This window comes from Mus pahari, chromosome 1, assembly GCF_900095145.1.
Source record: "Mus pahari chromosome 1, PAHARI_EIJ_v1.1, whole genome shotgun sequence".
NCBI lineage: Eukaryota > Metazoa > Chordata > Mammalia > Rodentia > Muridae > Mus > Mus pahari.
Genome location: NC_034590.1, coordinates 3,840,126 through 3,863,178, shown reverse-complemented (window position 1 = coordinate 3,863,178; position 23,053 = coordinate 3,840,126). Strand labels below are relative to the sequence as shown.

The following is a 23,053-nucleotide window of genomic DNA, read 5'->3' as shown; positions in this document are numbered from 1 at the left end:
AAGAGGGCATCAGATCTTGTTACGGATGGTTATGAGCCACCATGTGGTTGCTGGGATTTGAACTCTGGACCTTCGGAAGAACAGTCGGGTGCTCTTACCCACTGAGCCATCTCACCAGCCCTGGCACTGCTGTTCTAAGTGGCAAGTTCAGACTTTCAGCCAAGAAGTACATACCCATACTAGCCTCCATCTAGACCTCAAGTACACAGTGAGACAAGGTCTGGGCTCTCAGCACTCCTTGGTAGGAGACAAGCTGCACACATTGCCATGTGCCCCCAGCATGCCGGAGCACTGGAGGAGAGGAAGCTAAGCAAGTGGTGCAGAGTTGTCAGCATGAGCTTCAGAGGCCTCTCTCGGGGATCTGGGAACAGCACAGACAAGTGTCTAGGCCAGGGGCAGACACAGACACTTTTAAATTTGAGGAAGAGCAGAATGGGGAAGGGAAAGAGGAAGGTCCTAGTGCTGAGGGGAAACCTACCAGGCTTGCTCACGCAGGGTTTCTAGGAGCTCTTCCCTAATTGGTTTTCCTGATCCTGGGAATGTAGTCTGACCACGGGGAAACCTTCATGGGGTCTGTGTGTGGATGCAGAATAAGATGATAGGGAACCAAAACCCAAGAAGTCCTGTATTAGAGATGACATCTGGGAAGGGAGAGACCTGGTTTAAAGTGTCAGGATTCAGAGGATGGGCATAAGGAGCCAGATTCGGGGGGTATCTGCTAGGTTGAGGCCCAATACCTAGGTCAGGTGGCCTTGAGGGAAAAAGGTAAACTGGGTAAACGACTTGAGGTAGTTTTGGATGTGATTTGGGGACAGTTTGATGGTTCTCTAGTGAGTTATTCAGGCTGTGACAGCTCCTCTACCCAACTCAGGTCTGGTTTTCCATCTTTGCAGCTGTGTTGTCTGATGTAAAGTGATATTAACACAACCCTCAGTTTTCTTTTCACAAGGCCCCTGCCCTGACTGCAGCTGCCCACGGAGTGGCCTCAGGCTTTGGCAGCCTGGCTAGCAGGCTGGGAAGGGTCACTGTGCCTCACCCTGGATTGTTTTTCACCCATAACCTCGCCTCTCAGTCCAGCCCTCTGGCATCTAACCTGTAGAAGGTTTGAACCTCCACCTGCCTGTAGCCTACCAGGCTGGCCCCATTGAAGGTCACCTGTGACACCCTTATTGCCAAATCTGCTGGCTTCCTTTCCAGTCTGAGCTCCAAACATCTGCTGTGACGGTTAACCTCACCCCACCTCCACCTTTGGGAATGTTCCTTGTTTGTCCCTCCCTCCCATTCCTACAACAACCTGGTATTCTTCACAGGCTTTCCAGGCTGAGCCTGGGGTCACCGGAGAGGCCCCTGGACTGTCTTTACAGAGAGGGTCTCAGAACTGAGAAGCTGCATGGGGGGTTTCTTAAGGCCTGGCCTGAGTTCCTTTTCTTTTATTGTAAGCACCGGCCACAGGTGCACTGAAGCTCTAGTTGTCACGCCCCTAACACTCATCCCCAGCACCAGAGTCTTTGATTCCTTTTACCCAGAAAGGTGATAGTTGCCTCTTCCCATCCTTTTGGGGCTTGGTCCGGTCCAAAAGATGCAGTTTTTACTTCCTGGTCATCTGAAATTGCCACTCAGAATCTCGCATGTCTAGCTGACCATAAGACTTCTCATACCTGTGTTGTCCTGCCTTCCTGAGAGGCCCCGAGAATACTCCCTGCCAAAAATGAGGCAGGGTGACTTTCAGAGCTCCACCCTTTCCTTCCCAGGGCTCTGTGCTAACAAGAGTTTCCATGTGGCTTCTCTGTAGGGGTGGGTTCCAGAGGGCACCAGCAGGGGCCTGAGGAAGCTGTGCACATTTGTATCAAGGGACCTGTCGGGAGCCTGAATGAAAGGGGTGTCTGGGGAGCAAAGGAGGTTGTTAATGGTGGCAGGAATGCAGGTCTTGCCATGAAATCTGACTTGGAATGCTGGGCTGGATAGCTCTTTCTATTTTATTGATTTTTCACTGTAATAGGGTCCTACTTGGGTTCTTCATTTATGGTGGTCCTTGTGGTTTGTTTTGTTTCCAGTTCTTTGTTTATGGCGCTGGGACTATAACCTAGGGCCTGGAGTGTGCTAAGTGCTCTGCCCTGCCAGCAACGATATCCCTAAAGTCTCACGGTTTGTCCAAACTGATCTTGTACTTAGAAGCCTCCTGCTTCCGACTGCCTAGTAGCTGGGATTACTAAATCTTTCTTTTAAAAGATGAATATCATGGTATACTCTTGTAATCTAAGCTCTGGTGAAGCTGGGGCAGAATCCAGCTGGACTGCATAGTAAGAACCTGTCTTAAAGAAAAAACAAATGAACAAACCTTTTCCTGATGCAAAACCATGGCTACAGACTTCTGACTGTAGACTTCTGGCCCATTTGGACAAACAGGTTTTTTTTTGTTCTGTTTTGTTTTTTTCATTTTGGTTGTTTTTCTAATTTGATTCTCTCTCTTTTTTTCTTGTAATAAATTATTATTTATATTCATTTTATATCTAGACCATGGTCCCCCTCCCTCCTTTGCTCCCAGATCCCCCTTGGCAGATCACACACACACATAGACACACACACACACACACACACACATATTGCCCCTCCTTGGATACCACCACACCCTGGGGCATCTAATCCCAGCAGGACTAGATACATCCTCTCTCCTTGAGGCCCAACTAGGCAGTTCAAGTAGGGGGAAGGGACCCAAAGGCAGGAAACAGAGACCAAGATAGCATCTCCCCAGCCCCCATACACACACACACACACACACACACACTTGTTAGGGGGCCCAAGACCAAATTGCACATTTGCCACAAATGTATCTAGATTCATGCTCACTAGTTTGTAGCCTAGGCTCTGAACTCCCATGGTCCCAGGTCAGTTGACTCTGAGTCTTGTGGTACCCTTGACCCTTCTGACTTGCTCACTTCTATCCCCTACTCTTCCACAAGACTCCCCGAGCTCTGCCTGATGAGTGTGGCTCTCTGTATCTGCCTCCATCCACTTCTGGGTGAAGTCTCTCAGGAGACAATTATGCTAGGCCCCTGTCTGCAAGCATAAGAGTATTATTAATAGTGTCGGAGGTTGGCTCTCTCACATGGGATGGGTCTCAAGTCGGGGCAATCATTGAATCATTGGATGACTGTTCCCTCAGTCTCTGCTTCATCTTTATCCCTGCACATTTTTTTTTTTTTTTTTTTTTTTTTTTTTTTGTAAATTCTCTGTGTAGCCCTGGCTGTCCTGGAACTCACTCTGTAGACCAGGCTGGCCTCGAACTCAGAAATCTGCCTGCCTCTGCCTCCCAAGTGCTGATCCCTGCACATCTTGTAGGCAGGACAAATTTTGGGTTAAAGGCTTTATAGATAGATTGATGTCCCCCTGCCTCTTCTGGAAGTCCTGCCTGGCTACAGGAAGTGGCCCTTTCGCCTCTACATCCCTCTCTGGTAGGAATCTCAACTAGAGTCACCCCATAGATGCCCTGCATTTTCCCAATGATTCCCATTCTCGCTCCCAGCCCTCACCGGCCCACTCCTCTCCCCACACCTGACTGCCTCCTTGTCCCCTCTCCTACCCAGTTCTCTCTTTCCATCCACCTCCAGTGACCATCTCATTTCCCCATGTGAGTGAGATTCATCCTCCCTTGGGACCTCCTTATTACCCAGTTTCTTCTGGTCTACGGATCATAGCTTGGTTATCCTGCACGTCATGGCTAACGTCACTTATCAGTGAGTGCATACCGTGCATGTCTTTCTGACTCTGGGTGACCTCACTCAGGATGATGATCTCAAGTTTCATCCATTGTCTGCAAAATTCATAATGTCTTTGTTTTCAGTAGCTGTATTCCATTGTGTAGAAGTACCACATTTCCTTTGTCCACTCTTCAGTTGAGGGACATCTAGGTTGTTTCCAGTTTCTGGCTATTGCAAATAAAGCTGCTGTGAACATATGTGAGTAAGTGTCCCTGTGGTATAGTAGAGCATCTTTTGGGAATATGCCCAGGAGTGGGATAGCTGTGCCTTGAGGTAGAATTATTCCCAGTTTTCTAAGAAACTGCCAAATTGATTTCCAAAGTGGTTGCACAAGTTTCACTCCCAACATCAATGGAGGAGTGTTCCCCTTGCTTCACATTTCACCAGCATGTGCTGTTCCTCAAGTTTTGGATCTTAGCCATTCTGACTGGTATGAGGTGGAATCTCAGGGTCATTTTGACTTGCGTTTCCCAGATGACTAAGGATGTTGAACATTTCTTTAAGTGCTTCTCAGCCACTCGAGATTCCTCTGTTGAGAATTCTCTGTTTAGCTCTGTACTTCATTTCATGATTGGTTTATTTGGTTTGTTGACGTCTAATTTCTTTAGTTTCAGTCAGATGTAGGGTCGGTGAAAATCCTTTGCCAATCTGTACACTGCCGTTTTGTCCAGTTGACAGATTTGTTGGTCTTACAGAAGCTTTTCAGCTTCATGACATTTGATATAAATGCTTTTATTATCATTTATATCAAAATATTTTCCAGTTCTATGATTTTTCTCTTTGACCCTAGGTTGTTCAGAAAGCATGTTGCCCAATTTGCAGAAATTTGTAGAGCTCTGGGTCTCATTTTTGTTTGATTTCTCAGTTCTTGTAGTCAGAACAGCAGATATGGTTCCAGTTATTTGAGAGTATGAAACTTAACCTGGGCTCTGTGGGAGGACCAGCCTGGAGAAGGTGCCGTGTGAACCATGGTGGGTGGTGCCTGCTGCTGTGAAAGGGGCTCTCCTCTACAGGCTGAGGTAGCCAGGGGGTCCCAGCCTCCTATTTTCTTGCTTTTCTTGGTGGTGGAGAGAGGCATGCTAATGTCTCCTGGTCCTGCTCTTCCTTTGGTCCTGGCAGGTTGTGCTATGAGGTGTGGGGGGTTGTTTGTTTGTTTGTTTGCTTGTTTGTTTTTGAGACAGTTTTTCTATGTGGCCTTGGCTATTTTAGAACTCACTCTGTAGACCAGACTGGTCTCAAACTCACAGAGGTCTGCCTGCCTCTGCCTCCTGAGTGCTGGGATTGAAGGTGTGTGCTGTGAGAAATGTTTTAAGTGCTTTTATCTAACTCCAGGGCTTCTGTGGTCTAACTGGTCTTCTGCTAGCCCAATGTGTCCTAATGGTCAGGGACCTAACAATGTTACCACCTGGACACAGGCTATGGACAGCTTACACACACACACACACACACACACACACACACCCCACAAGTGTTTATTATGTGTGGTCTTGATCTTACTTTCCATCTGCCTAGGGTCTCTTCTCTCACAAACCCAAGTATTTCTTAGTCTCTCTGGGAATTCATCTGATTGTGGGCTGTATCCAGAAAGTATTGCTTCATCCTGTCCTTCTTTGGGTACCTGTACTGTAGGCACAGGGTCCCTATGCATATCACTCACTTCACAGTGGTATCATGAGCACCAGCCAGGACAGCCAGGATTGAGTCCACTGGACGCAGCCACACACCTTTATATTTTGCAAAATTAAATGTACAAAAGGAGCTCTGCCTTGCACATCTACTCTTAGCCTGAGGGTTGAGGTGTGTCTGTCAGAAGAAGGTTGTGCCTGGGGCCCAAGCTCTAGAAGAGAGGACTGTAGAAGGGTGGGGAAGTACTCAGAGAGCCCTGTAGAACCCTAGAGATAGAGCAGCCAGCCAGGGACCACCGTGGGTTTGCTTCTAGGCCTTGGTTAGACTCAACTTTGCTGCTGCAGTCCTCCACCAAGTTCCCAAAGGATGGTACCACACTTGGTGGTGACATGAGTGAACTAGCCCAGAGCTTAGTGGAGACATACCCCAGCACTTAGGAATTCAGCATGGTCAAGTTGTTGGCAGGGCATTGGAAAGATTGCACAGAAAGAATCATTGCTGTGAAAAGAACAAGGTTAGAGGGAAAAATGAAGTCACTGAGGCCAAATTGGGAGGCGCCTGACAGAGTGACCAAGCAGAGGCAATAGGCTCCACCTGTTCCCAGACCATGAAGTCCCTTAAGGGAATGGGCAAGATATGAGGTCAGTTCTGAAGAGAGAGGGGACTGCCCTCACCCACCCCTCTCACTTAAGGCTGGGCCCGTTTTCCACTCTTGCCACCCTCATTAGGAAATGCCCCTTGCCGTTTCCCACAGCCCATCAGGCTCTGGGCTCAGCTCCCCCACAGATGTAGCCAGTCATTGCAGCCCTCCTGACAAGAGGATGGAGGGCTATGAGATTTGGGGTATCCTGTGTATCCCAGCAGTAGGAGGACTGTGCCCTGGAGCTGATGAAGGGCTGGGAAGCCTTGCTACAGCGAGCTGTGGAACTGGCTCCAAGTCAGGTGGCTCTGGCAGGCCTCCTGAGCATACAACAGGCCAGAGGGAAGCACAGCTGTCTGCCAGACAGTTGTCACTCAGCATAGCTAACAGTGAGATGTATGGCCTCTAAGGTATGGTGTTCACATTCCTGGGCGAGGTGAGGTCCCCAGGGGCAGGGGCTCAGGGGCATAGCTCTTGTCTAGAGAGTGTAGCTTGCCAAGGCTGTGGAGGAGGATTTTAAACAGGGGCAAGCCATGGTCAGATTTCCACATTAAAGATGAAAAGGAGCTGAGATGGAGCTCAGTTGGTAGAGTGTGGACTTCCTTCCCATCACTGAATAAGAGAGAGAGAGAGAGAGAGAGAGAGAGAGAGAGAGAGAGAGAGAGAGAGAGAGAGAGAGCACTTACTATACTGCCATAGAGAATGAGACATAAGGGTTACAGGACCCATGGGGGTGCTGGATCTTGCATAAGGGGTGACATAGTACCACCCCCAAAATACGAGTCCCAACCTGCATTTTCAGTGTATGGTGTGACTCTGCAGCCGTCCTCGTGGCTTTCTGTCCTGACAGCATGGCACTTGCGGGTTGCCGCTTGACTGGGCTCCTCAGGAAGCAGTGTGGCCCATGAGGAGACAGCAGCCTTGGGCCTCACTCAGTGCCGTGACTGGGCATCCTGTGCCACCCTAGTTTCAGTGAGTCTGTCCACAGAGCCCTGATTTTACCGTTGTCCTGCAGTGGAGAGGAGAAGGAGGGACAAGATCAACAACTGGATCGTCCAGCTTTCAAAAATCATTCCAGATTGTCATGCAGACAACAGCAAGACAGGAGCGGTGAGTGTCCTCAGTCCCTTCCAGAAAGTCGGGCACAGGAGCTGAGCTGTAGTGTCCTCCTGACTCTTGTCTGCCCTCCACTCCAGAGTAAAGGAGGCATCCTGTCCAAGGCTTGCGATTACATCCGGGAGCTACGCCAGACCAACCAGCGCATGCAGGAGACCTTCAAGGAGGCAGAGCGGCTGCAGATGGACAATGAGCTCCTCAGGCAGCAGGTGGGTACAGGCCTGGAATCCACGGGGGCCCAGTGTGCCAAGGCCTAACCCTGGCTCCCGTGTCCCCTGTGGTGCCTGCAGATCGAGGAGCTGAAGAACGAGAACGCCCTGCTTCGAGCCCAGCTACAGCAGCACAACCTGGAAATGGTGGGCGAGAGCACCCGGCAGTGATGCCCTCCGGCTCACCCTTCAGCTGCTGTCGGCCTCTGCTGCCCCTCCCCCAGCCCTTAGCACAGAGAGGGAGATGCCCCTCCCCAAGCTGCGTTTTTTTATAGTAGATTTTTAACAAAAACAAGGAGACATAATGCATTTCTGTTGATACATTGCCCACTACCCTCCTCCATGCGGAAACGATGCCCACCTGCCCATCTGTCCGTCAGCCTCCCTTCTCGGTCCTCACCAGCCCATCACTTATAGTGGGCTCATCAGGAGGGGCAGGGGAGGAGGACAGAGGCCCCGCTGCCCGCTGCCTCCTTGGTCTCTAGAGGTATTGAGACAGGGTGCTCATGGGAAGGAGGGAGCTTTGGGGATGGGGGCCTTCCCTGGGGCCTGGACCTTTGCAGGGAGGCCATGCCCCCCACCCCTCTTGTTTCTGGATCCCTGCTCCCCTCTGGGTGTGTGGGTATGTGTGTGTGTGTATGTGTGTATGCGCGTGTGTGTGTTTTAATTTTCTTTATGGAAAATGGACAAAAAAATAGAGAGAGAGGTATTTAACTGCAATAAACTGGCCAGTGTGGCCCCGCCTTGTTTGTCTGTGTGTCCGTATTGGGCATGGGGTTGGGTAGGAGTCCTAGGGTCTCCCTGAGGTCTAAGTTACAGTTATACAGTGACTGTGTGACAACAGCTGGGGGCATTAACTGAGGCCCTAGGGTGCAGATTAGGGGTATGGGAGCTGAGGTCAAGGACATACCCCTGGTGTTAAGAGGGGAAGCTGGAGTATCCCTGGGCTCTGGGGCTGAAGCCCTCCCTCTGTACCAGCCAATGATGAAGGCTGGCCTTGAGCCCCCCACCCCCAAGAGAGGGCAGATGGCCAGAAAGCCAGGTTTGGCCCGGCAGTCTGTCGCCTCAAATTGTAGCTCTGGCGCCTGTACTGTGACCCTTGTGGCCCTTGGCTGATGATGAAACCTGTCCTGAGCAGCCACAGTGATGCATGGCGGGTCGGGGAATACCGTCATGTCCCCAAGAGACTGGCTCACCATTCCCAGGATCGAGGCCTGCCTGTCAGGTTCCCTTTGCTGCACTTTGTACCTTGCCTCAACCGAAGTACTCCTGTTGGCCTCTGGTGTCTTAAGAACCCTGTCTTTGGCCTTACCACTTCCTAAAGCCATCTTTGAGGAAGCATGTGGAACAAATGAAGAGCCCCAGTGAGCAGCGGCAGAGCGGTAGAAGCATTCCCAGGTTCTGGGCAGAACTGACTCTGGATGTTCCCTGTGTAGCTTTTCTCTGGAGTCAAAGTTTGATAGTATCTCAGGCTGCGTACACCAAGGGGTCCAGGTAATAGGAACAGCACCACACAGGCTTTATTAGTACCCCAAGAACTAGCTATAAAAGCCCTGGTGTAGGCTATGTACCAATCTCTGTGGTATATGTGGTCCAATGTGACATGGAGAGGTTCTGGCATAATCCCACTGCACTTGGAGCTGGGTGGGGGGCATAGTCTGTTCCTGCTAAGCCAAGTCTCACACAATACTGTGTCCCCTGTGTTTAGAGGGAAACCATTTGAGGAACAGATCATCAAGCCAGACCCCTGCAGTCAGTGACTGGAAGGCAACTTTTAGTAGACACCAGTAGAGCCCAGGAGGAAGCAGGCAGCCACTTAGAGGCCAAGCAGCACCAGCTGCTAACACAAAAGTGAGTGGGCACAGGGTGACATCACAGGTGGCTGGCTGGAGGCTTGTGTCCATGGCTCTGTCTGCCCCACCCTCTGGATGCGCCTCTGCTGGCTGAGGGTGACACAACCCTGTCCCCTGTCACTGTTCCCGCTTATCTCTCCCGCCTGTTTGGCGCCACTATCTTCTTGGAAATGAGTCAGGGCAAAAGGGGGGTGGGGGAGGCTCAGGTGACCCTCCCACTAGTCCCATAAAAAGGACTGGGACTGGCTCCTAGACAACCACCACACAAGTCCTTAGACTGCACAGCAGGACGGAAGGCACGATGGCACTCAGCACTCGGACCCAGGCTGCCTGTCTCCTGCTTCTCCTCCTTGCCAGCCTGAGCAGCACCTCCTATCTCCAGCATCAGGTGAGCACCCCAGACCCATTGTGGTGGGAGAGCCAGGTCCCAGGAAGGCAGGAGCTGCTCACCACTGAGTATTTAGAACGGCTCAGGCGTCATGGCAGCTGCTGACAAGGACGAGGGTGGTCCTTAGTGGAAGAGCTGGGAGGCTGCACAGGTGTCCTACTGTGGAAAATGAACAGGAGGAACATTGTAGGAGCCAGACAAAGTGTTCCTCGGGCTGTCCCACCCCATTCCTTAAGCAGCCTTTAAGTGACTATTTAATAAAGACTTACTGTGGATAGTACAAAAAACAATGGGCAGAGAAACTCTCATGAGGAAGAATCAGAGGTGGGGCTAAGAGGCTGACAGCCAGGCAAAGTATTCTATAAGAAAATGACACAGAAGGAGCTGGAGGGATGGCTTAGCCGTTAAGAACATTTGATGCTTGTGCAGAGGACCTAGGTCAGTTCCCAGCACCCATGTGGTGGCTCACAACCATCCTGAACACCTCAACCTAGCTCCAGGGTATCTGATGCCTTCTGCCCTAGATGGGAGTCAGCACCACGCATGCATATGGTACACATAGGCACTCAAGGCAATCACAAGACCCCTGGGGACTGTAGGAGCTGATAAGTGAAGCCGGTGTTGGAAATAAAGGGCTATAGAGGTTCTGCTGTGCCAAGCTTTGTGGACAGCTGTGCAGATGATAATCTGGCCTGGAAAGCCACAATCCAGCTGATGGTGCTATAAGTCATTGTGCTATGTGGGGACCTGGTTATAAGAGTTAAGATGCAGGGAAAACTGTCCCGAATGTGCAAGAGCAAAGAAAGCAGGTGCTTTTAGGAACCTCCAAGGAATGGTGAGGGGAGACAGGGCAGTAGGGTCCCTTCTAGGAATTCTATTTAAGCACAGTCCCTAAATCTCTGGGGAAGATGCTGCCGGAGACAAGTCAGAAAGCTATGCTGGGGATTCCACAATACTCAGTACCTCTTCTGCTTCCACAGATGAGACAGACTACAGGGCTGAAGCCTTTGCACAGGGAAGAAAGCAGGGCCGACAGTGTGGTAAGAGCATCTGAGACTCCCTCCCTGATCCCCAGCCTCTCCCAGGCCCAGGCGAGGCTGCTTACCTCTCTTTCTTTACACAGCTCCTGATGCAGAAGAGAAGGAAGCGAGACACCAACTTCCCCATCTGCATCTTCTGCTGTAGATGCTGTAACAATCCCTTCTGTGGTTTCTGTTGCAAAACATAGAGAGCCTAGAGCCACATCCTGACCTCTCAACACCCCTGCCGCTCCTCAGCCCCACTTATTTATTCCTGCCCTCCCCAGCAATGACCTTGAAATAAAGATGATTTTATTTTCAAACCATGGTGTCTGGGTTTTTTACCTTTTTTTTTCTTGTCAAAGATACGGACTTGTTGTAAGCCCTGCCAAGGACAGACATTAAGCTGGGTTTGCAGGTCTATGTACAATGAGGCAACTAGAATGCTGGGTAAGAGCATTTCTTGTCTGTTCTTCACTTTGCTTCCTACTTCAAAAGATCTGGAGTTTATGTAGCAACCCAGAAAGAAACTTGAGGAGAAGGGCTGGAGAGATGGCTCAGCGGTTAAGAGCACCGACTGCTCTTCCTGAGGTCCTGAGTTCAAATCCCAGCAACCACATGGTGGCTCACAACCAGCTGTACTGGAATCCAATTCTGGTGTGTCTGAAGACAGTTACAGTGTACTCATATACATCAAATAAATAAAATCTTTTTAAAAAAAGAAACTTGAAAAGACTTTCCTTAGTCTTTTTCTGTCTTTCTTCTTAAATGTATTTTTAAATGTGTGTGTGTGTGTGTGTGCGTGCCTCTGTGTGTGTGTGTGTGTGTGTGTGTACACACGCGCATGTGCACGCGTGCATGTGCATGTTCTTGTGTGTGTTTGTGTGTGATTGTGAGCACATGGAACAGCCAGAGTAGCCCCAGCTGATATGAAACTTGCTTTGTCAAACTCAGAGATCATCTGCCTCTGCCTCCTAAGTCTTGGAATTAAAGGTGTGTGCTGTATCTGCCATCGATTTTTTTCTTTCCGTTTTTTTAATTTTTTATTCTGTGTGTGTGTGTGTGTGTGTGTGTGTGTGTGTGTGCGCGCGCGCGCATGCGCATTTTGTTTTTTGAGACAGGGTCTCTCCCTGAACCTGGAGCTAATTCCCCATAAACTGTCTAGCCGTGACTCTAGGATCCTTCTGTCTCTGTCGCGGCAGCTCGCGATGTGGATGCTAGCGTTCAGCCTGCAGGGCAAGTACTTCACACACCGCGCCTTCCTTCAGCCTCATTGCTCTACTTTTAATAGGGACATAGGTACACAACTCACTATCGTCCCAGCTTCTACAATTTCAACAGCCCTAATGATGAGAAAGGACATTGGTCACTTGTTGGCCTCTGTTGGATCTGGAAGGGATATAATCGTCTAAATACATGACACCTGGGAGCTGGTCGCCATGTTCAGAGGCATGCAAAGAAGGACGTCTGATTTTGTCAAGACAGTCTGGAAAGCCTTTTTGTGAGATATACTAGTACTTTAAATATTGGCAACTAAGCTAGGTATGGCAGTCCAAACCAGTAGCAATGACAATAATGAGTTCTTTTATCAAGTGCTCTTCTCTCCCCCAAGGACTGAGTAATCCAAAACAGACCTCACATAGAACAGCCAGATACTTACACAACTGACGTACACCCTGAGCAAAGAGAGATCTATCTATCTATCTATCTATCTATCTATCTATCTATCTATCTATCTGTCTATCTGTCTATCTATTTATTTATTGTAGACAGGGTCTTATGTAGTCTAACCTGGACTTGCACTCTCTAAGAAGCCAAGGATGACCTTGAACTTCTGATCCTCCTGCCTCTACCTCTTGAGTTCTGGGATTGTAGCTTTCGTGCAGTGCTTCAACACACGTCCAGGGCCTCTTGATTTCTAGCACCCGCTTTACCACCTCTATCAGTGTATCTTTATCCCTGGTTTATGTTGGAGACAGGGTCTCCCTCTACATGTAGCCCAGGCTGGCTTTTTAAAACTTGATGCAATCCTCCTGCCTCAGACCAACTAGAATTCAAAAAGTCCATCTGTAGGACCAACTTAACCAAGCTAGAGGCCAGCAGCTACCTCACCCACCACGACCTTTTATATCAGAGGCTGGTCATCAGAGGAAGCTGAAAAGAACAAAGACCCCAGCCCCGCCTACCCCAGCCCCGCCTACTATTTTACAACCTTGAAACTCCCTGGTTTCTCTTGGTGGCTTTGTTTAATGTAACAAACATGGACTTGATGGGGCACTGTCAAACCAGAGGTGCTGATCATAAGGCTGTTAGGGTTGAGTCCAGAGACAAGGAGCATACACAGTACGGCAGAAGCAAACCCTCCCCCAACGCCGACAATGAAGTCATAGCCCCTGATTACATGGCGAAGACACACACACATAGCACAACCCCTGTTCTGGAAAACATTGGAGCTCATGAAGAGCTCAGCCCCCCTGGCTTGCTCCGCCCCCTGACTTGCTCCGCCCCCTGGCTTTCCCTTTCACACTCTTCAGAAGTCCCTCTCCCCTCACCTACAGTTTTAGGATATGACTTGAGTATTTCAGAATGAAGGTGATCCATAGAAGCCAGTCACCCCTGGGTGAATTCGGGTCACCATATTAGCTAGATCTGCTGTTTGCTCAACCAACCCACTGAAAGGTCCTTTTTCTTAAGACTCAAGCAGTTGGGGAGTTGTAGGAGACAAGGGCCGGAAGCAAGTTGGGGGGGGGGGGTCTTGAATGAAGACAAGGGGCAGGGAGAGGATCCTGCTATGGATAGCTTAGCTCTCCACAGCACTGCCGGGTGCTTCGGCCTGTTGAACTCAGTCAAGGAGAAGAATGTAGACTTGTTTTAAAAACTGACAGATGCCCCCTAAATGTTAACAATCAGTACAGACAAGGGAGAGGCAAGGTCTCTCTCACTCCTTGTTTTGTTTTGCAAACAGTTTCACTGTAGCCCTAGCTGTCCTGGAACTTGCTGGGGGCTGGAGAAATGACCTGGCAGTTAAGAGCATGTACTGTTCTTGCAGAGGTCTGGAGTTGGGCTTCCAGCATCCAGATCAGGTCTCTCACAGCCACCTCTAACTCCAGCTCCAGAGGGTCTGAAGCCATCTCCTTTGAAACTCCTCTGCCAAGAGGGCATAGTGCAGGAAGAAGCCAATGTGCAGGCTGAATCGCAAGAGAAAAAAGATAAGGCAGAGGGAGATTAGCTTGTGCACCCGCGAAGGCTGGAGGAGCAGGGGTAAGGGATGCTAAGACCGGGATGCTGAAGGCCAGGGGCTGCTTCAGGTTTTTGGACCCTCTGCTACTGTCGGTAGTAAGTCTCAGTGGATCTGAGACATCATCGCTGTCCTTGCAGAGACCACCCGAGAGACTGACTGCCTTCCTCACAGCTAAAACAGCCTCGCTGGCCCTCTGCCCTGCGCCTACAGCATTCTGGATTAGTTCTCTTCTCACTTGTGGCCGAGTATGGCTTGTGTACAATGAACCATCTCCCTCACTGTCTCAAAAAGAAAAGGAAAAGAAAAGAAAAGGAAAGGAAAGGAAAGGAAAGAGAAGAAAAGAAAAGAAAAGAAAAGAAAAGAAAAGAAAAGAAAAGAAAAGAAAAGAAAAGAAAAGAAAGAAAAAGGAAGTAGGTCAGTGGAGGCATGCCTTTGGAGGTTCCTGGTCGTCTGAGATTGATGGTGGTCACCAACCATTCACAGGAACATCTGAGACCATAAGCTAAAACATATCCTTCCTCCAGTTAGCTGCTGTTAGGGGTATTCTGTCACATCGGCAGAAGTGACCACTATATAGCACTACTGATCACACTGAATAGCTACAGAAATTCCTCTCTCACTTTTGGACACAGTTCTCCAGAAGGTCCTAGAACTGATGCTGTGAAGCAGAGGGATTAAAGTTTTAGTGTTCAAGCCAGGGTGGTGGTGGTGCACACCTTTGATCTAAGCATTCAAGAGGCAGAGGTGGGTGGGTCTCAGAGTTCCAGGCCAGCATGGTCTTCAGAGTGAGTTCTAGGCCTGCCAGAGCTACACAGAGAAACCATGTCTTGAAACAAACAAACAAAACCAAAACAACAACTTTGGTGTGTATCAAGAGTGAATCTTAAAAAAAAAAAAAAGCCGGGCAGTGGTGGCGCACGCCTTTAATCCCAGCACTTGGGAGGCAAAGGCAGGCAGATTTCTGAGTTTGAGGCCAGCCTGGTCTACAGAGTGAGTTCCAGGACAGCCAGGGCTACACAGAGAAACCTTGTCTCAAGAAAAAAAAAAAAAGTGGACCTTATACAAACCTATTCAAAAGTATACTGCTGAGCCACACCCCAGAGCTTCCCACTCAGCAGATGGGCTAGGCAGAAGTTGTTGGTTCTGAGAAAAGGCCTCAGTCTGTAGCCCTGGCCAGCCTGGGACTCGCTATGTACACTGTGCAGCCCTGGCTGTCCTGGAACTCACTCTGTAGACCAGGCTGGCCTCAAACTCAGAAATCTGCCTGCCTCTGCCTCCCAAGTGCTGGGGTTAAAGGTGTGCACCACCACCGGCCCGGCTTTCTTTTTCATTTGTATTCCCATGTGCGTTTGTATGAGCATCTGCTGCATGTGTGAAGGCGCCTTCAGAGAGCAGAAGAAGGGACTGGGTCCTCTGGAGCTGGAGCTACAGGAAGTTGTGAACTGACTAACGTGGGCACTAGGGACTGAACTGGAATTCTGTGGAAGAGTGTTACATTCTCTTAAGCACTACACACACACACACACACACACACACACACACACACACACACACCACTCTTAATCGCTCTCTCTCCATTCTTTGCCTCTCTTTTCTGAGTCAAAGTCTCTATTAGCCAAGGCTGAACTCTGACTATGTGGGTGAAGGCCATCTTGGACTTCTGACCCTCCCTCTCTCTTGTCTCTACCTTCTGAGTGCTAGATTATATACATGTGACATTATATCTGGTATATGTGGTGCTGGGGTGAGAACACTGGGTTTTATGCATACTAGGCAAGCATTCTACCAAATGAGCTATAATCCCAGGCCTTTGAACTTGCTCCAGGACAAAGTGCTGCTGCTGCTGCTGCTGCTGCTGCTGCTGCTGCTGCTGCTGCTGCTGCTGCTGCTGCTGACCTGAGAACCACACTGTGGTGACCTTGACATGAAACAGTCAGTCCTGATTAGGAGCAACAGAGCAACTCTGGGGTGGCCAAGACCCAGGCCCTGGCCCAAGACAGGGTTAAGGGAGAAAGTGACTAACAGGACCATACTATCTGGAGATGTTTGCTCTAGTTTGATGCTATTTTGGATAAAATTGGGCTAACAAGCAAAAATCATTACATTATACAAAATTTCTATGACCACATTTATATACTGATGTCATAAAGCCCAGAATGTACCTTAGTTACAGATGGGATCTTTTTTGAGAGAGTAGGGGATAAGACAGGTCCAATGTAAAAGAGGATGACCTTGATCTGATCCTCCTGTCTCCACCCCCCAAGTGCTGGGATTACAGGTGTGTGCCACCGCGTCTGGCTTTGGTGGTAAGTCTTTACCGAGGGTAACAGCTTCGATGAAGTCATTATGATGGGTCCCAATCCAATATGGTTGATGTCTTGGTAAAAGGGGGAGATTTGAACAAAAGCAGATCCGGGGAGAACAAAGTGCAAATATTCAAATGTCCAAGTCCAAGGTTGAGGGCATGGGGGGAGGGGCAGGAGTAGATCATCTCCTGGAAGCACAAAAGGAAGTAGCCCTGCTGCTACTTGATTCTGAAATTAAAATTGAAGCCTGAAAGGATGTGACGTAATGCATTCTAGTTTGGACATTTGTCCCCAGCCCTCAGCCCCCAGCCCTTGCAGATCGAATACCTACTTTCTTGAAGGCATCAGCTGATTTGTGTAACAGGTAGCCCCTCTTACCCAGCCCCTTTCTGGCTCTCAGTCCCTCTGAGCCACCCTTATGGAGGCCCCTCCTAATCCCCTGGCTCAGCCACAGACTCTCAGTGGGACTCACCTGCCCCTGTTTCCCCTCTCCAGGGACTGCCTCTAGCTCACACCTGGAACTGACATAGTACCCACTCCACACCAGGACCACCAGCTCAGCGAGACCGGTGTGGTTGGACATCTGTGGCACAGGGCACCTCAGAATCTTCCCGTTCACCCTCAAAGCCCAGGCACCAGGTCCCTCTCTCCCCCGGAACCCAGGCTTTCAAGCCCCACCCCACTTTCAATGGACCATTGTCTCAGACTGGGAAAGGCACGGGCAGAGTCTGACATCATGAAGCCTGAGGTGGGGGGTGTCACTGCTCCCCAGCCCCAGTCTTCCTGACTCCGGATCCAGTCCCCAGTCTAAGGGATTTCCCTGCCCTCACTCCTGGAATAAAAGACTCCCCGACCCCCAACCTCTGCTTTGGCCTCTGCAGGGCCACGAAACTGCTGTTTCCCCTCTAACAAACACCTTGTCCACCTTGCAAAGCCCGTGCCTGATTCAGGATGACTATGGATTCCACCCAGAGAGTCCTCACCCAGCTCAGAAAATCACTGTGGCCCTGTGTGCACAAAAGCCTAGCTTTAAAGATCCCAAGCAAATACCCAGGCAGGCTTCTGTGGGAAGCGCTCTCTCAGAGCTCCAAGCTAGATGTAATATTAGGCAGGGACAAGACAGAATCCCCAAGGGCAGGGTGGCCAGCTTCAGTCATGTTGAGTTCTATAGAAAGAAAGGACAGTTTCTAAATGGAAGGGCAGGGACCACACGTGGTGGCACCCATCTGTAACATCAGCCCTGTGGAGACTTAGGCATGCTGTATTCAAGGCTAGCCTGAGCTGCATAGTGAGCTGGAGGTCAGTCTAAAGAGAGTAACAGAACAAAAAAGGGGGGGGGGCTTGGAGTGGGCCAGCAAAATGGTTCAGTGAGTAACAGTATCAATGCCAAGCCTGATGACTGGGTTAGACTCCTGGGACCACCAAGGTGAAAGGAAAGAACTAAGGTACATTTGCAAAGTCAGAGAGAGAGAGAGAGAGAGAGAGAGAGAGAGAGAGAGAGAGAGAGAGAGAGAAGGAAGGAAGGAAGGAAGGAAGGAAGGAAGGAAGGAAGGAAGGAAGAGGGCAAGAGGGCAAATGAGAAAGAAAGATGGAGCTGGAGAGATGCCATGCCCAGTAAGTAAAAGCACTGACTGCTCTCTCACAGGACCTGGGTTCAAGTCCCAGCACTTACATGGTGGCTCACAACCCTCTGTAACTCCAGGTCCAGGGCATCTGATGCCCTTGTCTGGCCTCCGTGAGCATCAGGTCCAAAAGTGGTGCACAGACAAGCATGCAGGCAAAACACCCATACACATAGCATAAATAAATCTAAAAGACATAAATCAATAAATGTAATTTTTTTTAAAGAGGGGGAACCGCTGGCTCTGCTTCTGGAGGAGTAGGCTAGGGTCGGCAGGATGGCGTGAGGACAGCTTTCCAGGAATGAGAGTTAAGAATGACATCTCTGAGTGCCAAGGTGACACAGGACATTAGAAGAATAGACATGAGTACTTATTTTCTGTTTAACAGGTGGAGACAGACTCAGAACAATAGACAGAGCCCTTGTCCTCACCAAGGGAAGGTCGTGATCTCAAGGAGACAGCAGCTAATGTCATTTTTGGGGACAAGAAGTGTCAAGGAGAAAACAGACCAGGAAGGAAAGCATGGGGGGGGGGGCAGTGATTCTCAGCACGGTGGAGGTGACTCTGGAGCAGAACTAGGAGAGGATGTGTTTCCTCTTCCTGGCAACCAGTGTCTTCCAGTCTCTTGGGACCAAGGTCACAGTGTTGCCACCAATTAATTCCTTGAGGACAACAGGTTCCACCTTTTAGCCTGGAGCTTTGAGAAAGATGAGGCCACTCCTCCCTCCTCAACCCCCAAATTAGGGTGTATATTAATGGAGGAAGGGGAGGAGCAAGGCAGACCCCCATCTTCTCTAGGAAGCAGCTAGTAGGACCCGGGAATCAGGCTGCCCGGTCCCAGCCCTAGCCCTATGGTGACAAGGGCCCCTTTGTGCCCCCCTCCCCCGGGGGCAGGGAGGAGCTGGGCCCTGGAGGCAGGCGGCCCCTGGCACCCGGGGGGCAGAGGAGGGGCTGGCAAGTGGGGGCCTAGACCCTGGGAGCCCAAGGGACTGTAAGCCCGGCCAGCAGAGCAGAGGGTGCAGAAACCAGATCATCCAAGTGAGTACTGAAGCAGAGAGGGCTAGGGTGAAAGACCCCCAGGGATCGGGAGCGCTGGACATCAGGGTGTGTGCAAGGCCAGGTACACCAGCAAGCAGAGGAGGGCCACCGTGAACCGGAGGGCCACCTGCTTCGAACAGGGCAGGGTATTGCTTTGGAATGGGCTTCCAAACCAACCAAAGATCTTAGTGGAGGCAGTGGTGGGGACAGAGACAGCAATGAGGCCTTGAGACAGAAAGAAAGGACAAGGGGACCTCATTCCTGGACCTACCTCGTCAATGGTGGGAACTTCTGCAAGGCCAGCTCCCCTGGGGTTTGCAAAATTGGGAGAGATGGGACGGTGATCTGGATTGGGGGAGAAGGGGAAGGGACAGAGCCATCGGACACCGGGATCCACCACGTGGATGTGGGTGAGGCCAGCAGGCTGTGAACACCTGGCACACATTGAGGGTGACAGTGTGTGTATCCTCCTCCCCTGTGCAGTCTCCCGTGTCAGCGTTCCTCAGCTCCTCATTGCAGTTCACGGAAGAGACCTGGTAGGTGTGCTTTTCCCTATCCCCACCCCTTCCTTGGATTTGTTTTTGTTTGCTGAAGTAGGGCCGCTCATAGCTCAGACTAACCTCCAACTTGTCAATGTGACCAAGGCTGATTTTGGACTTTGGATCCTCCTGCCCCCCCTTCCCAAGTCTGGGGGTGACAAGTATGCGGTCACTGCTCCCAGCTTCTCCAATGGAAAGCTAATGATGGATAGGGGGTCTGTTTGTCTTGCAGATAATAGCCTGCGGTCCTTTAGAGAGCTTTTTTTCCTGTTGTCCTAGCTGAGATTGCTTAGGCCCACATCGCAAGATCAGAATTTTCCCCAGAGGAGAATGCACCCTGTGCATGACTGCATCACCCATCTGCTTGTGCTGAGTTCATTGGTCCTTACCTCTGGGTATCTCCCGTTCCTTCCAGTCACAGATGCTAGGGCCACAGCTGCCCTGTGCCCACAGATGTGTCTGGGTAGAGCTTTCTGCATACGCAGGTTCTTGTGACTTGCACACTTTCGAGCAGGACAGCTGGAGACATGACTACCCAGGTGTGCATGTCCAAGACTGAGGGCAGTCAAGTGGTCTCTCCGCATGGCCTGAACCAGGATGCTTCTCTGTAGACACAGGGGTCTCAGGGTAGGGATGTGTTCTCATGGGTCTCCAGATCTCCATCCTGTAAGTCTGCTCTTGCTGGCTGTCACATTTCCTACTAGCGTTTGCATGTTTCTGGGCATGCGTCCGCATCTGTGGGAAGAGGGCAGCCAAGGCCAGGAAAAGCAGCTACTTCAAAATCCTGGCTCTAGTCCAGATCGACCCACAGGGCAACGGGGGCCAAGGGGCCATCGCCTCTGGCTTCTCCTGGCCCCTTGCAGAGCCCAGTCAGGAGCAACCAATCTCACTCACACTCTACCTACCCCTAGGAGGTCCCTAGGATGGGGCACCCACACCCCCAAAGGAACAGGGCTCTTTTGTATTGGCTACTGGCCTCTGGTGAGGGTGGGGACACGCCGAGCCTGCTGCGGGTGGGAGAGGGCGGCAGGAATTCACACGGCACGCTGGGAATGCTGATGTTGTGAAACCCAGTCATTGATGACGCTGGGTCCCTGACTGCCTGCCACCCCCAGGCCTCATCTGCTTATGGACTCACCACTCACTGTTCCCCTCATCTCAAAGTTACCATTCCCTTCCTTCCCCATGGCTCTCCCACGTCCCAGCTGGGGCGTGGGGTGTTGTTGTGGTGGTACAGTATCTTTGAAACTGTGTGGGAGCATCCTGGGTATCCATGGGTACCAGAGACTACGGGGATGCTCTTACAACACGGACACCGCCCATAGTATACATGGAAGAGCAGGGTGGTGGGCTTTCACCCCCTAACCCCTGACTGACTTGTGTTCTAGGTTGAAAGGCCACTTCAGCTGGAATCAGGAGACATCCCCAGCTCAAGGAGACTGCGGTGAGTGCTGAGATACCACTGTTTCCCTTATCCGAATAACCGATTCCTACCTCAGGAGGAGAGTTGCTTCTGCCTTCGCCTAGCACTCTCTGAGAGATGGAGAAGCAGGAATGCTTATTTAGATCACTACTACCCTGCCAGGGTCATGCAGCGACAGTGCAGGTTGGCTGCTAAGTCTGCAGACCAGCTATGTGACCTTGGGCAAGCTATGCACCCTCTGGACTTTAGATGCACACAGTTAATCTCACCTACCTATCTCAATGACATCAGAGTTGTAACCCCAGTGCTCACTTGAGACACAAAAATGACAGACACAAGACAAACATCCCTAAACCATCTAGCTGAAGAACAGTGACATCTATTACTCTAGAGATATCTGCAGCTACAGGCAGGGGAGAACTGGGGTCTGGGATGAGGAGTCCCGGCCCGTGTCTGAGCTGGGTGACTTTCAGAAGCTTACTTAACTTCCCCGGGTGACTGGTTTCAAGCCTGGGGACTGTGCCTGGCTTGTAGCACCCAGTTCTGACTGATGGAATGTGGGGTCATTGCAGAATGAGCAGAATGACATACCGAAGCCTGGCATTTATAAATGACAGCAGCTAACCTTGGCCCAGTGTCCCCCACCTCCTGTGGTCTTCTAAAGATTTATTTATTTATTTCATGTATGTAAGTACACTGTAGCTGTCTTCAGACGCACCAGAAGAGGGCATCAGATCTCATCACAAATGGTTGTGAGCCACCATGTGGTTGCTGGGAATTGAACTCAGGACCACTGGAAGAGCAGTCAGTGCTCTTAACCACTGAACCATCTCTCCTTCCCCCCACCCCTACACAACCCCCACCCCCCACAACTCCTGTGGTCTTCTAAAAACCTGCTCTTGTCCCTCTCCAGTCCTAGCTCACTCATTTGCTGGACAAGATGATATTCCTCACCACCCTGCCGCTGTTTTGGATAATGATTTCAGGTAATTGCTGGGGAGATGTGTCCCAGCCCCCACATTCCAGGCCAGTGGCCCACAATGGGAACTGCTGGAGATGATGGGGTGGGCTCTATCCCTCAGCTTCTGTGCTCCCGCCCATCTACAGCTTCTCGAGGGGGCCACTGGGGTGCCTGGATGCCCTCGACCATCTCAGCCTTCGAGGGCACGTGTGTGTCCATTCCCTGCCGTTTCGACTTCCCCGATGAGCTTAGACCGGCTGTGGTACATGGCGTCTGGTATTTCAATAGTCCCTACCCAAAGAACTACCCACCGGTGGTCTTCAAGTCCCGAACGCAAGTGGTCCATGAGAGTTTCCAGGGCCGAAGCCGCCTTTTGGGAGACCTGGGCCTGCGAAACTGTACCCTGCTTCTCAGCACACTGAGCCCCGAGCTGGGAGGCAAATACTATTTCCGAGGCGACCTGGGTGGCTACAACCAGTACACCTTCTCAGAGCACAGCGTCCTGGACATCGTCAGTGAGTCGGGTCCCTCAGGGTTGGGTGGGCTCCAAGGGGCTACAGCAGTGCTGAGAGGGAGGGTCCTATGGGTGTCCTCAGCACCTGGGCCACCAGCTCTGGATGACAGACCCAGAAAAGGCCAGTTTAGCTGGGTGCAAACCCTAGTACCCATGTGGGCCATATGAATGACAGACATAAACAAAGTGAGCCCTAAGTGGTCCGACTGCCCTCTGAGATCATCCTTATTATTCTAGAGTCATCTAGCGCTAAAGATGGAGAGGGCTGGGATCAGGGATGAGTCGTCAAGATGCCTGCTTTAGTTGGGTGACTTTGGGTACCTTGATTAAGTTTTCTGGTCCTTTGTTTGCCACACACAGCCAGCAGGTGAATGGTTTTAAGGCTGGGAGCTGTGTGTAACACCAGATCTGAGCTCTGGCTGGTAGAGACAGGACCCCTCCTGTGCAGGCACACTGTTTGCAGTAGAAACCAACACTAGAAGTTCGGGGCTGACAGCTGAGTTCTTGCACTTGCCTTGCATGGTTGTGCTCCTAATAAGACAGAGGGGGTGGGGTGGGGGCATCACTGAAATGGCTCAGTGGGTAATGGTGCTTGCCCCCAAGATCTAATAACTTGACAACCCAGATCTAATAACTGAAACTCACATGGTAGAAATGGTGGGAGAACCAACTCCTGCAGGTTGTCCTCTGACCTCCTCAGGACATGCACATGCTCACCTGTACATACACACACTTATATGTTTCTCTCTCTCTCTCTCTCTCTCTCTCTCTCTCTCTCTCTCTCTCTCTCTCTCTCTCTC

At 50.7% G+C, this 23,053-nt stretch overlaps 3 protein-coding genes across 4 annotated transcripts in view; all 3 read left to right on the top strand.

The window, feature by feature from the left end:
• Usf2 (upstream transcription factor 2, c-fos interacting) overlaps nt 1-8,095 on the top strand; it is a 12,187-nt gene extending 4,092 nt beyond the window's left edge. Inside the window, exons 8-10 of the mRNA XM_021212454.2 lie at nt 7,040-7,134; nt 7,221-7,349; nt 7,431-8,095. Coding sequence (XP_021068113.1) covers nt 7,040-7,134; nt 7,221-7,349; nt 7,431-7,520 — 314 coding nt within the window. The 3' untranslated portion in view covers nt 7,521-8,095. The remainder of the gene's footprint in view (nt 1-7,039; nt 7,135-7,220; nt 7,350-7,430) is intronic.
• A 1,346-nt stretch (nt 8,096-9,441) lies between these two features.
• Hamp (hepcidin antimicrobial peptide) lies at nt 9,442-10,932 on the top strand. Its single transcript, XM_021217457.2, has 3 exons — nt 9,442-9,590; nt 10,571-10,630; nt 10,714-10,932. Exons 1-3 carry the CDS (start codon nt 9,504-9,506, stop codon nt 10,816-10,818), a joined length of 252 nt encoding a protein of 83 aa, XP_021073116.1. The 5' UTR covers nt 9,442-9,503; the 3' UTR covers nt 10,819-10,932.
• A 7,781-nt stretch (nt 10,933-18,713) lies between these two features.
• The window catches only part of Mag (myelin associated glycoprotein), a 15,809-nt gene continuing 11,469 nt past the window's right edge, over nt 18,714-23,053 (top strand). For both annotated transcript variants that reach the window (XM_021198246.1, XM_021198273.1), the window contains exons 1-5: nt 18,714-18,816; nt 19,300-19,352; nt 20,744-20,799; nt 21,692-21,764; nt 21,886-22,254. In XM_021198246.1, the coding sequence (XP_021053905.1) occupies nt 21,719-21,764; nt 21,886-22,254 (415 nt within the window). In that variant the 5' untranslated portion in view covers nt 18,714-18,816; nt 19,300-19,352; nt 20,744-20,799; nt 21,692-21,718. The remainder of the gene's footprint in view (nt 18,817-19,299; nt 19,353-20,743; nt 20,800-21,691; nt 21,765-21,885; nt 22,255-23,053) is intronic.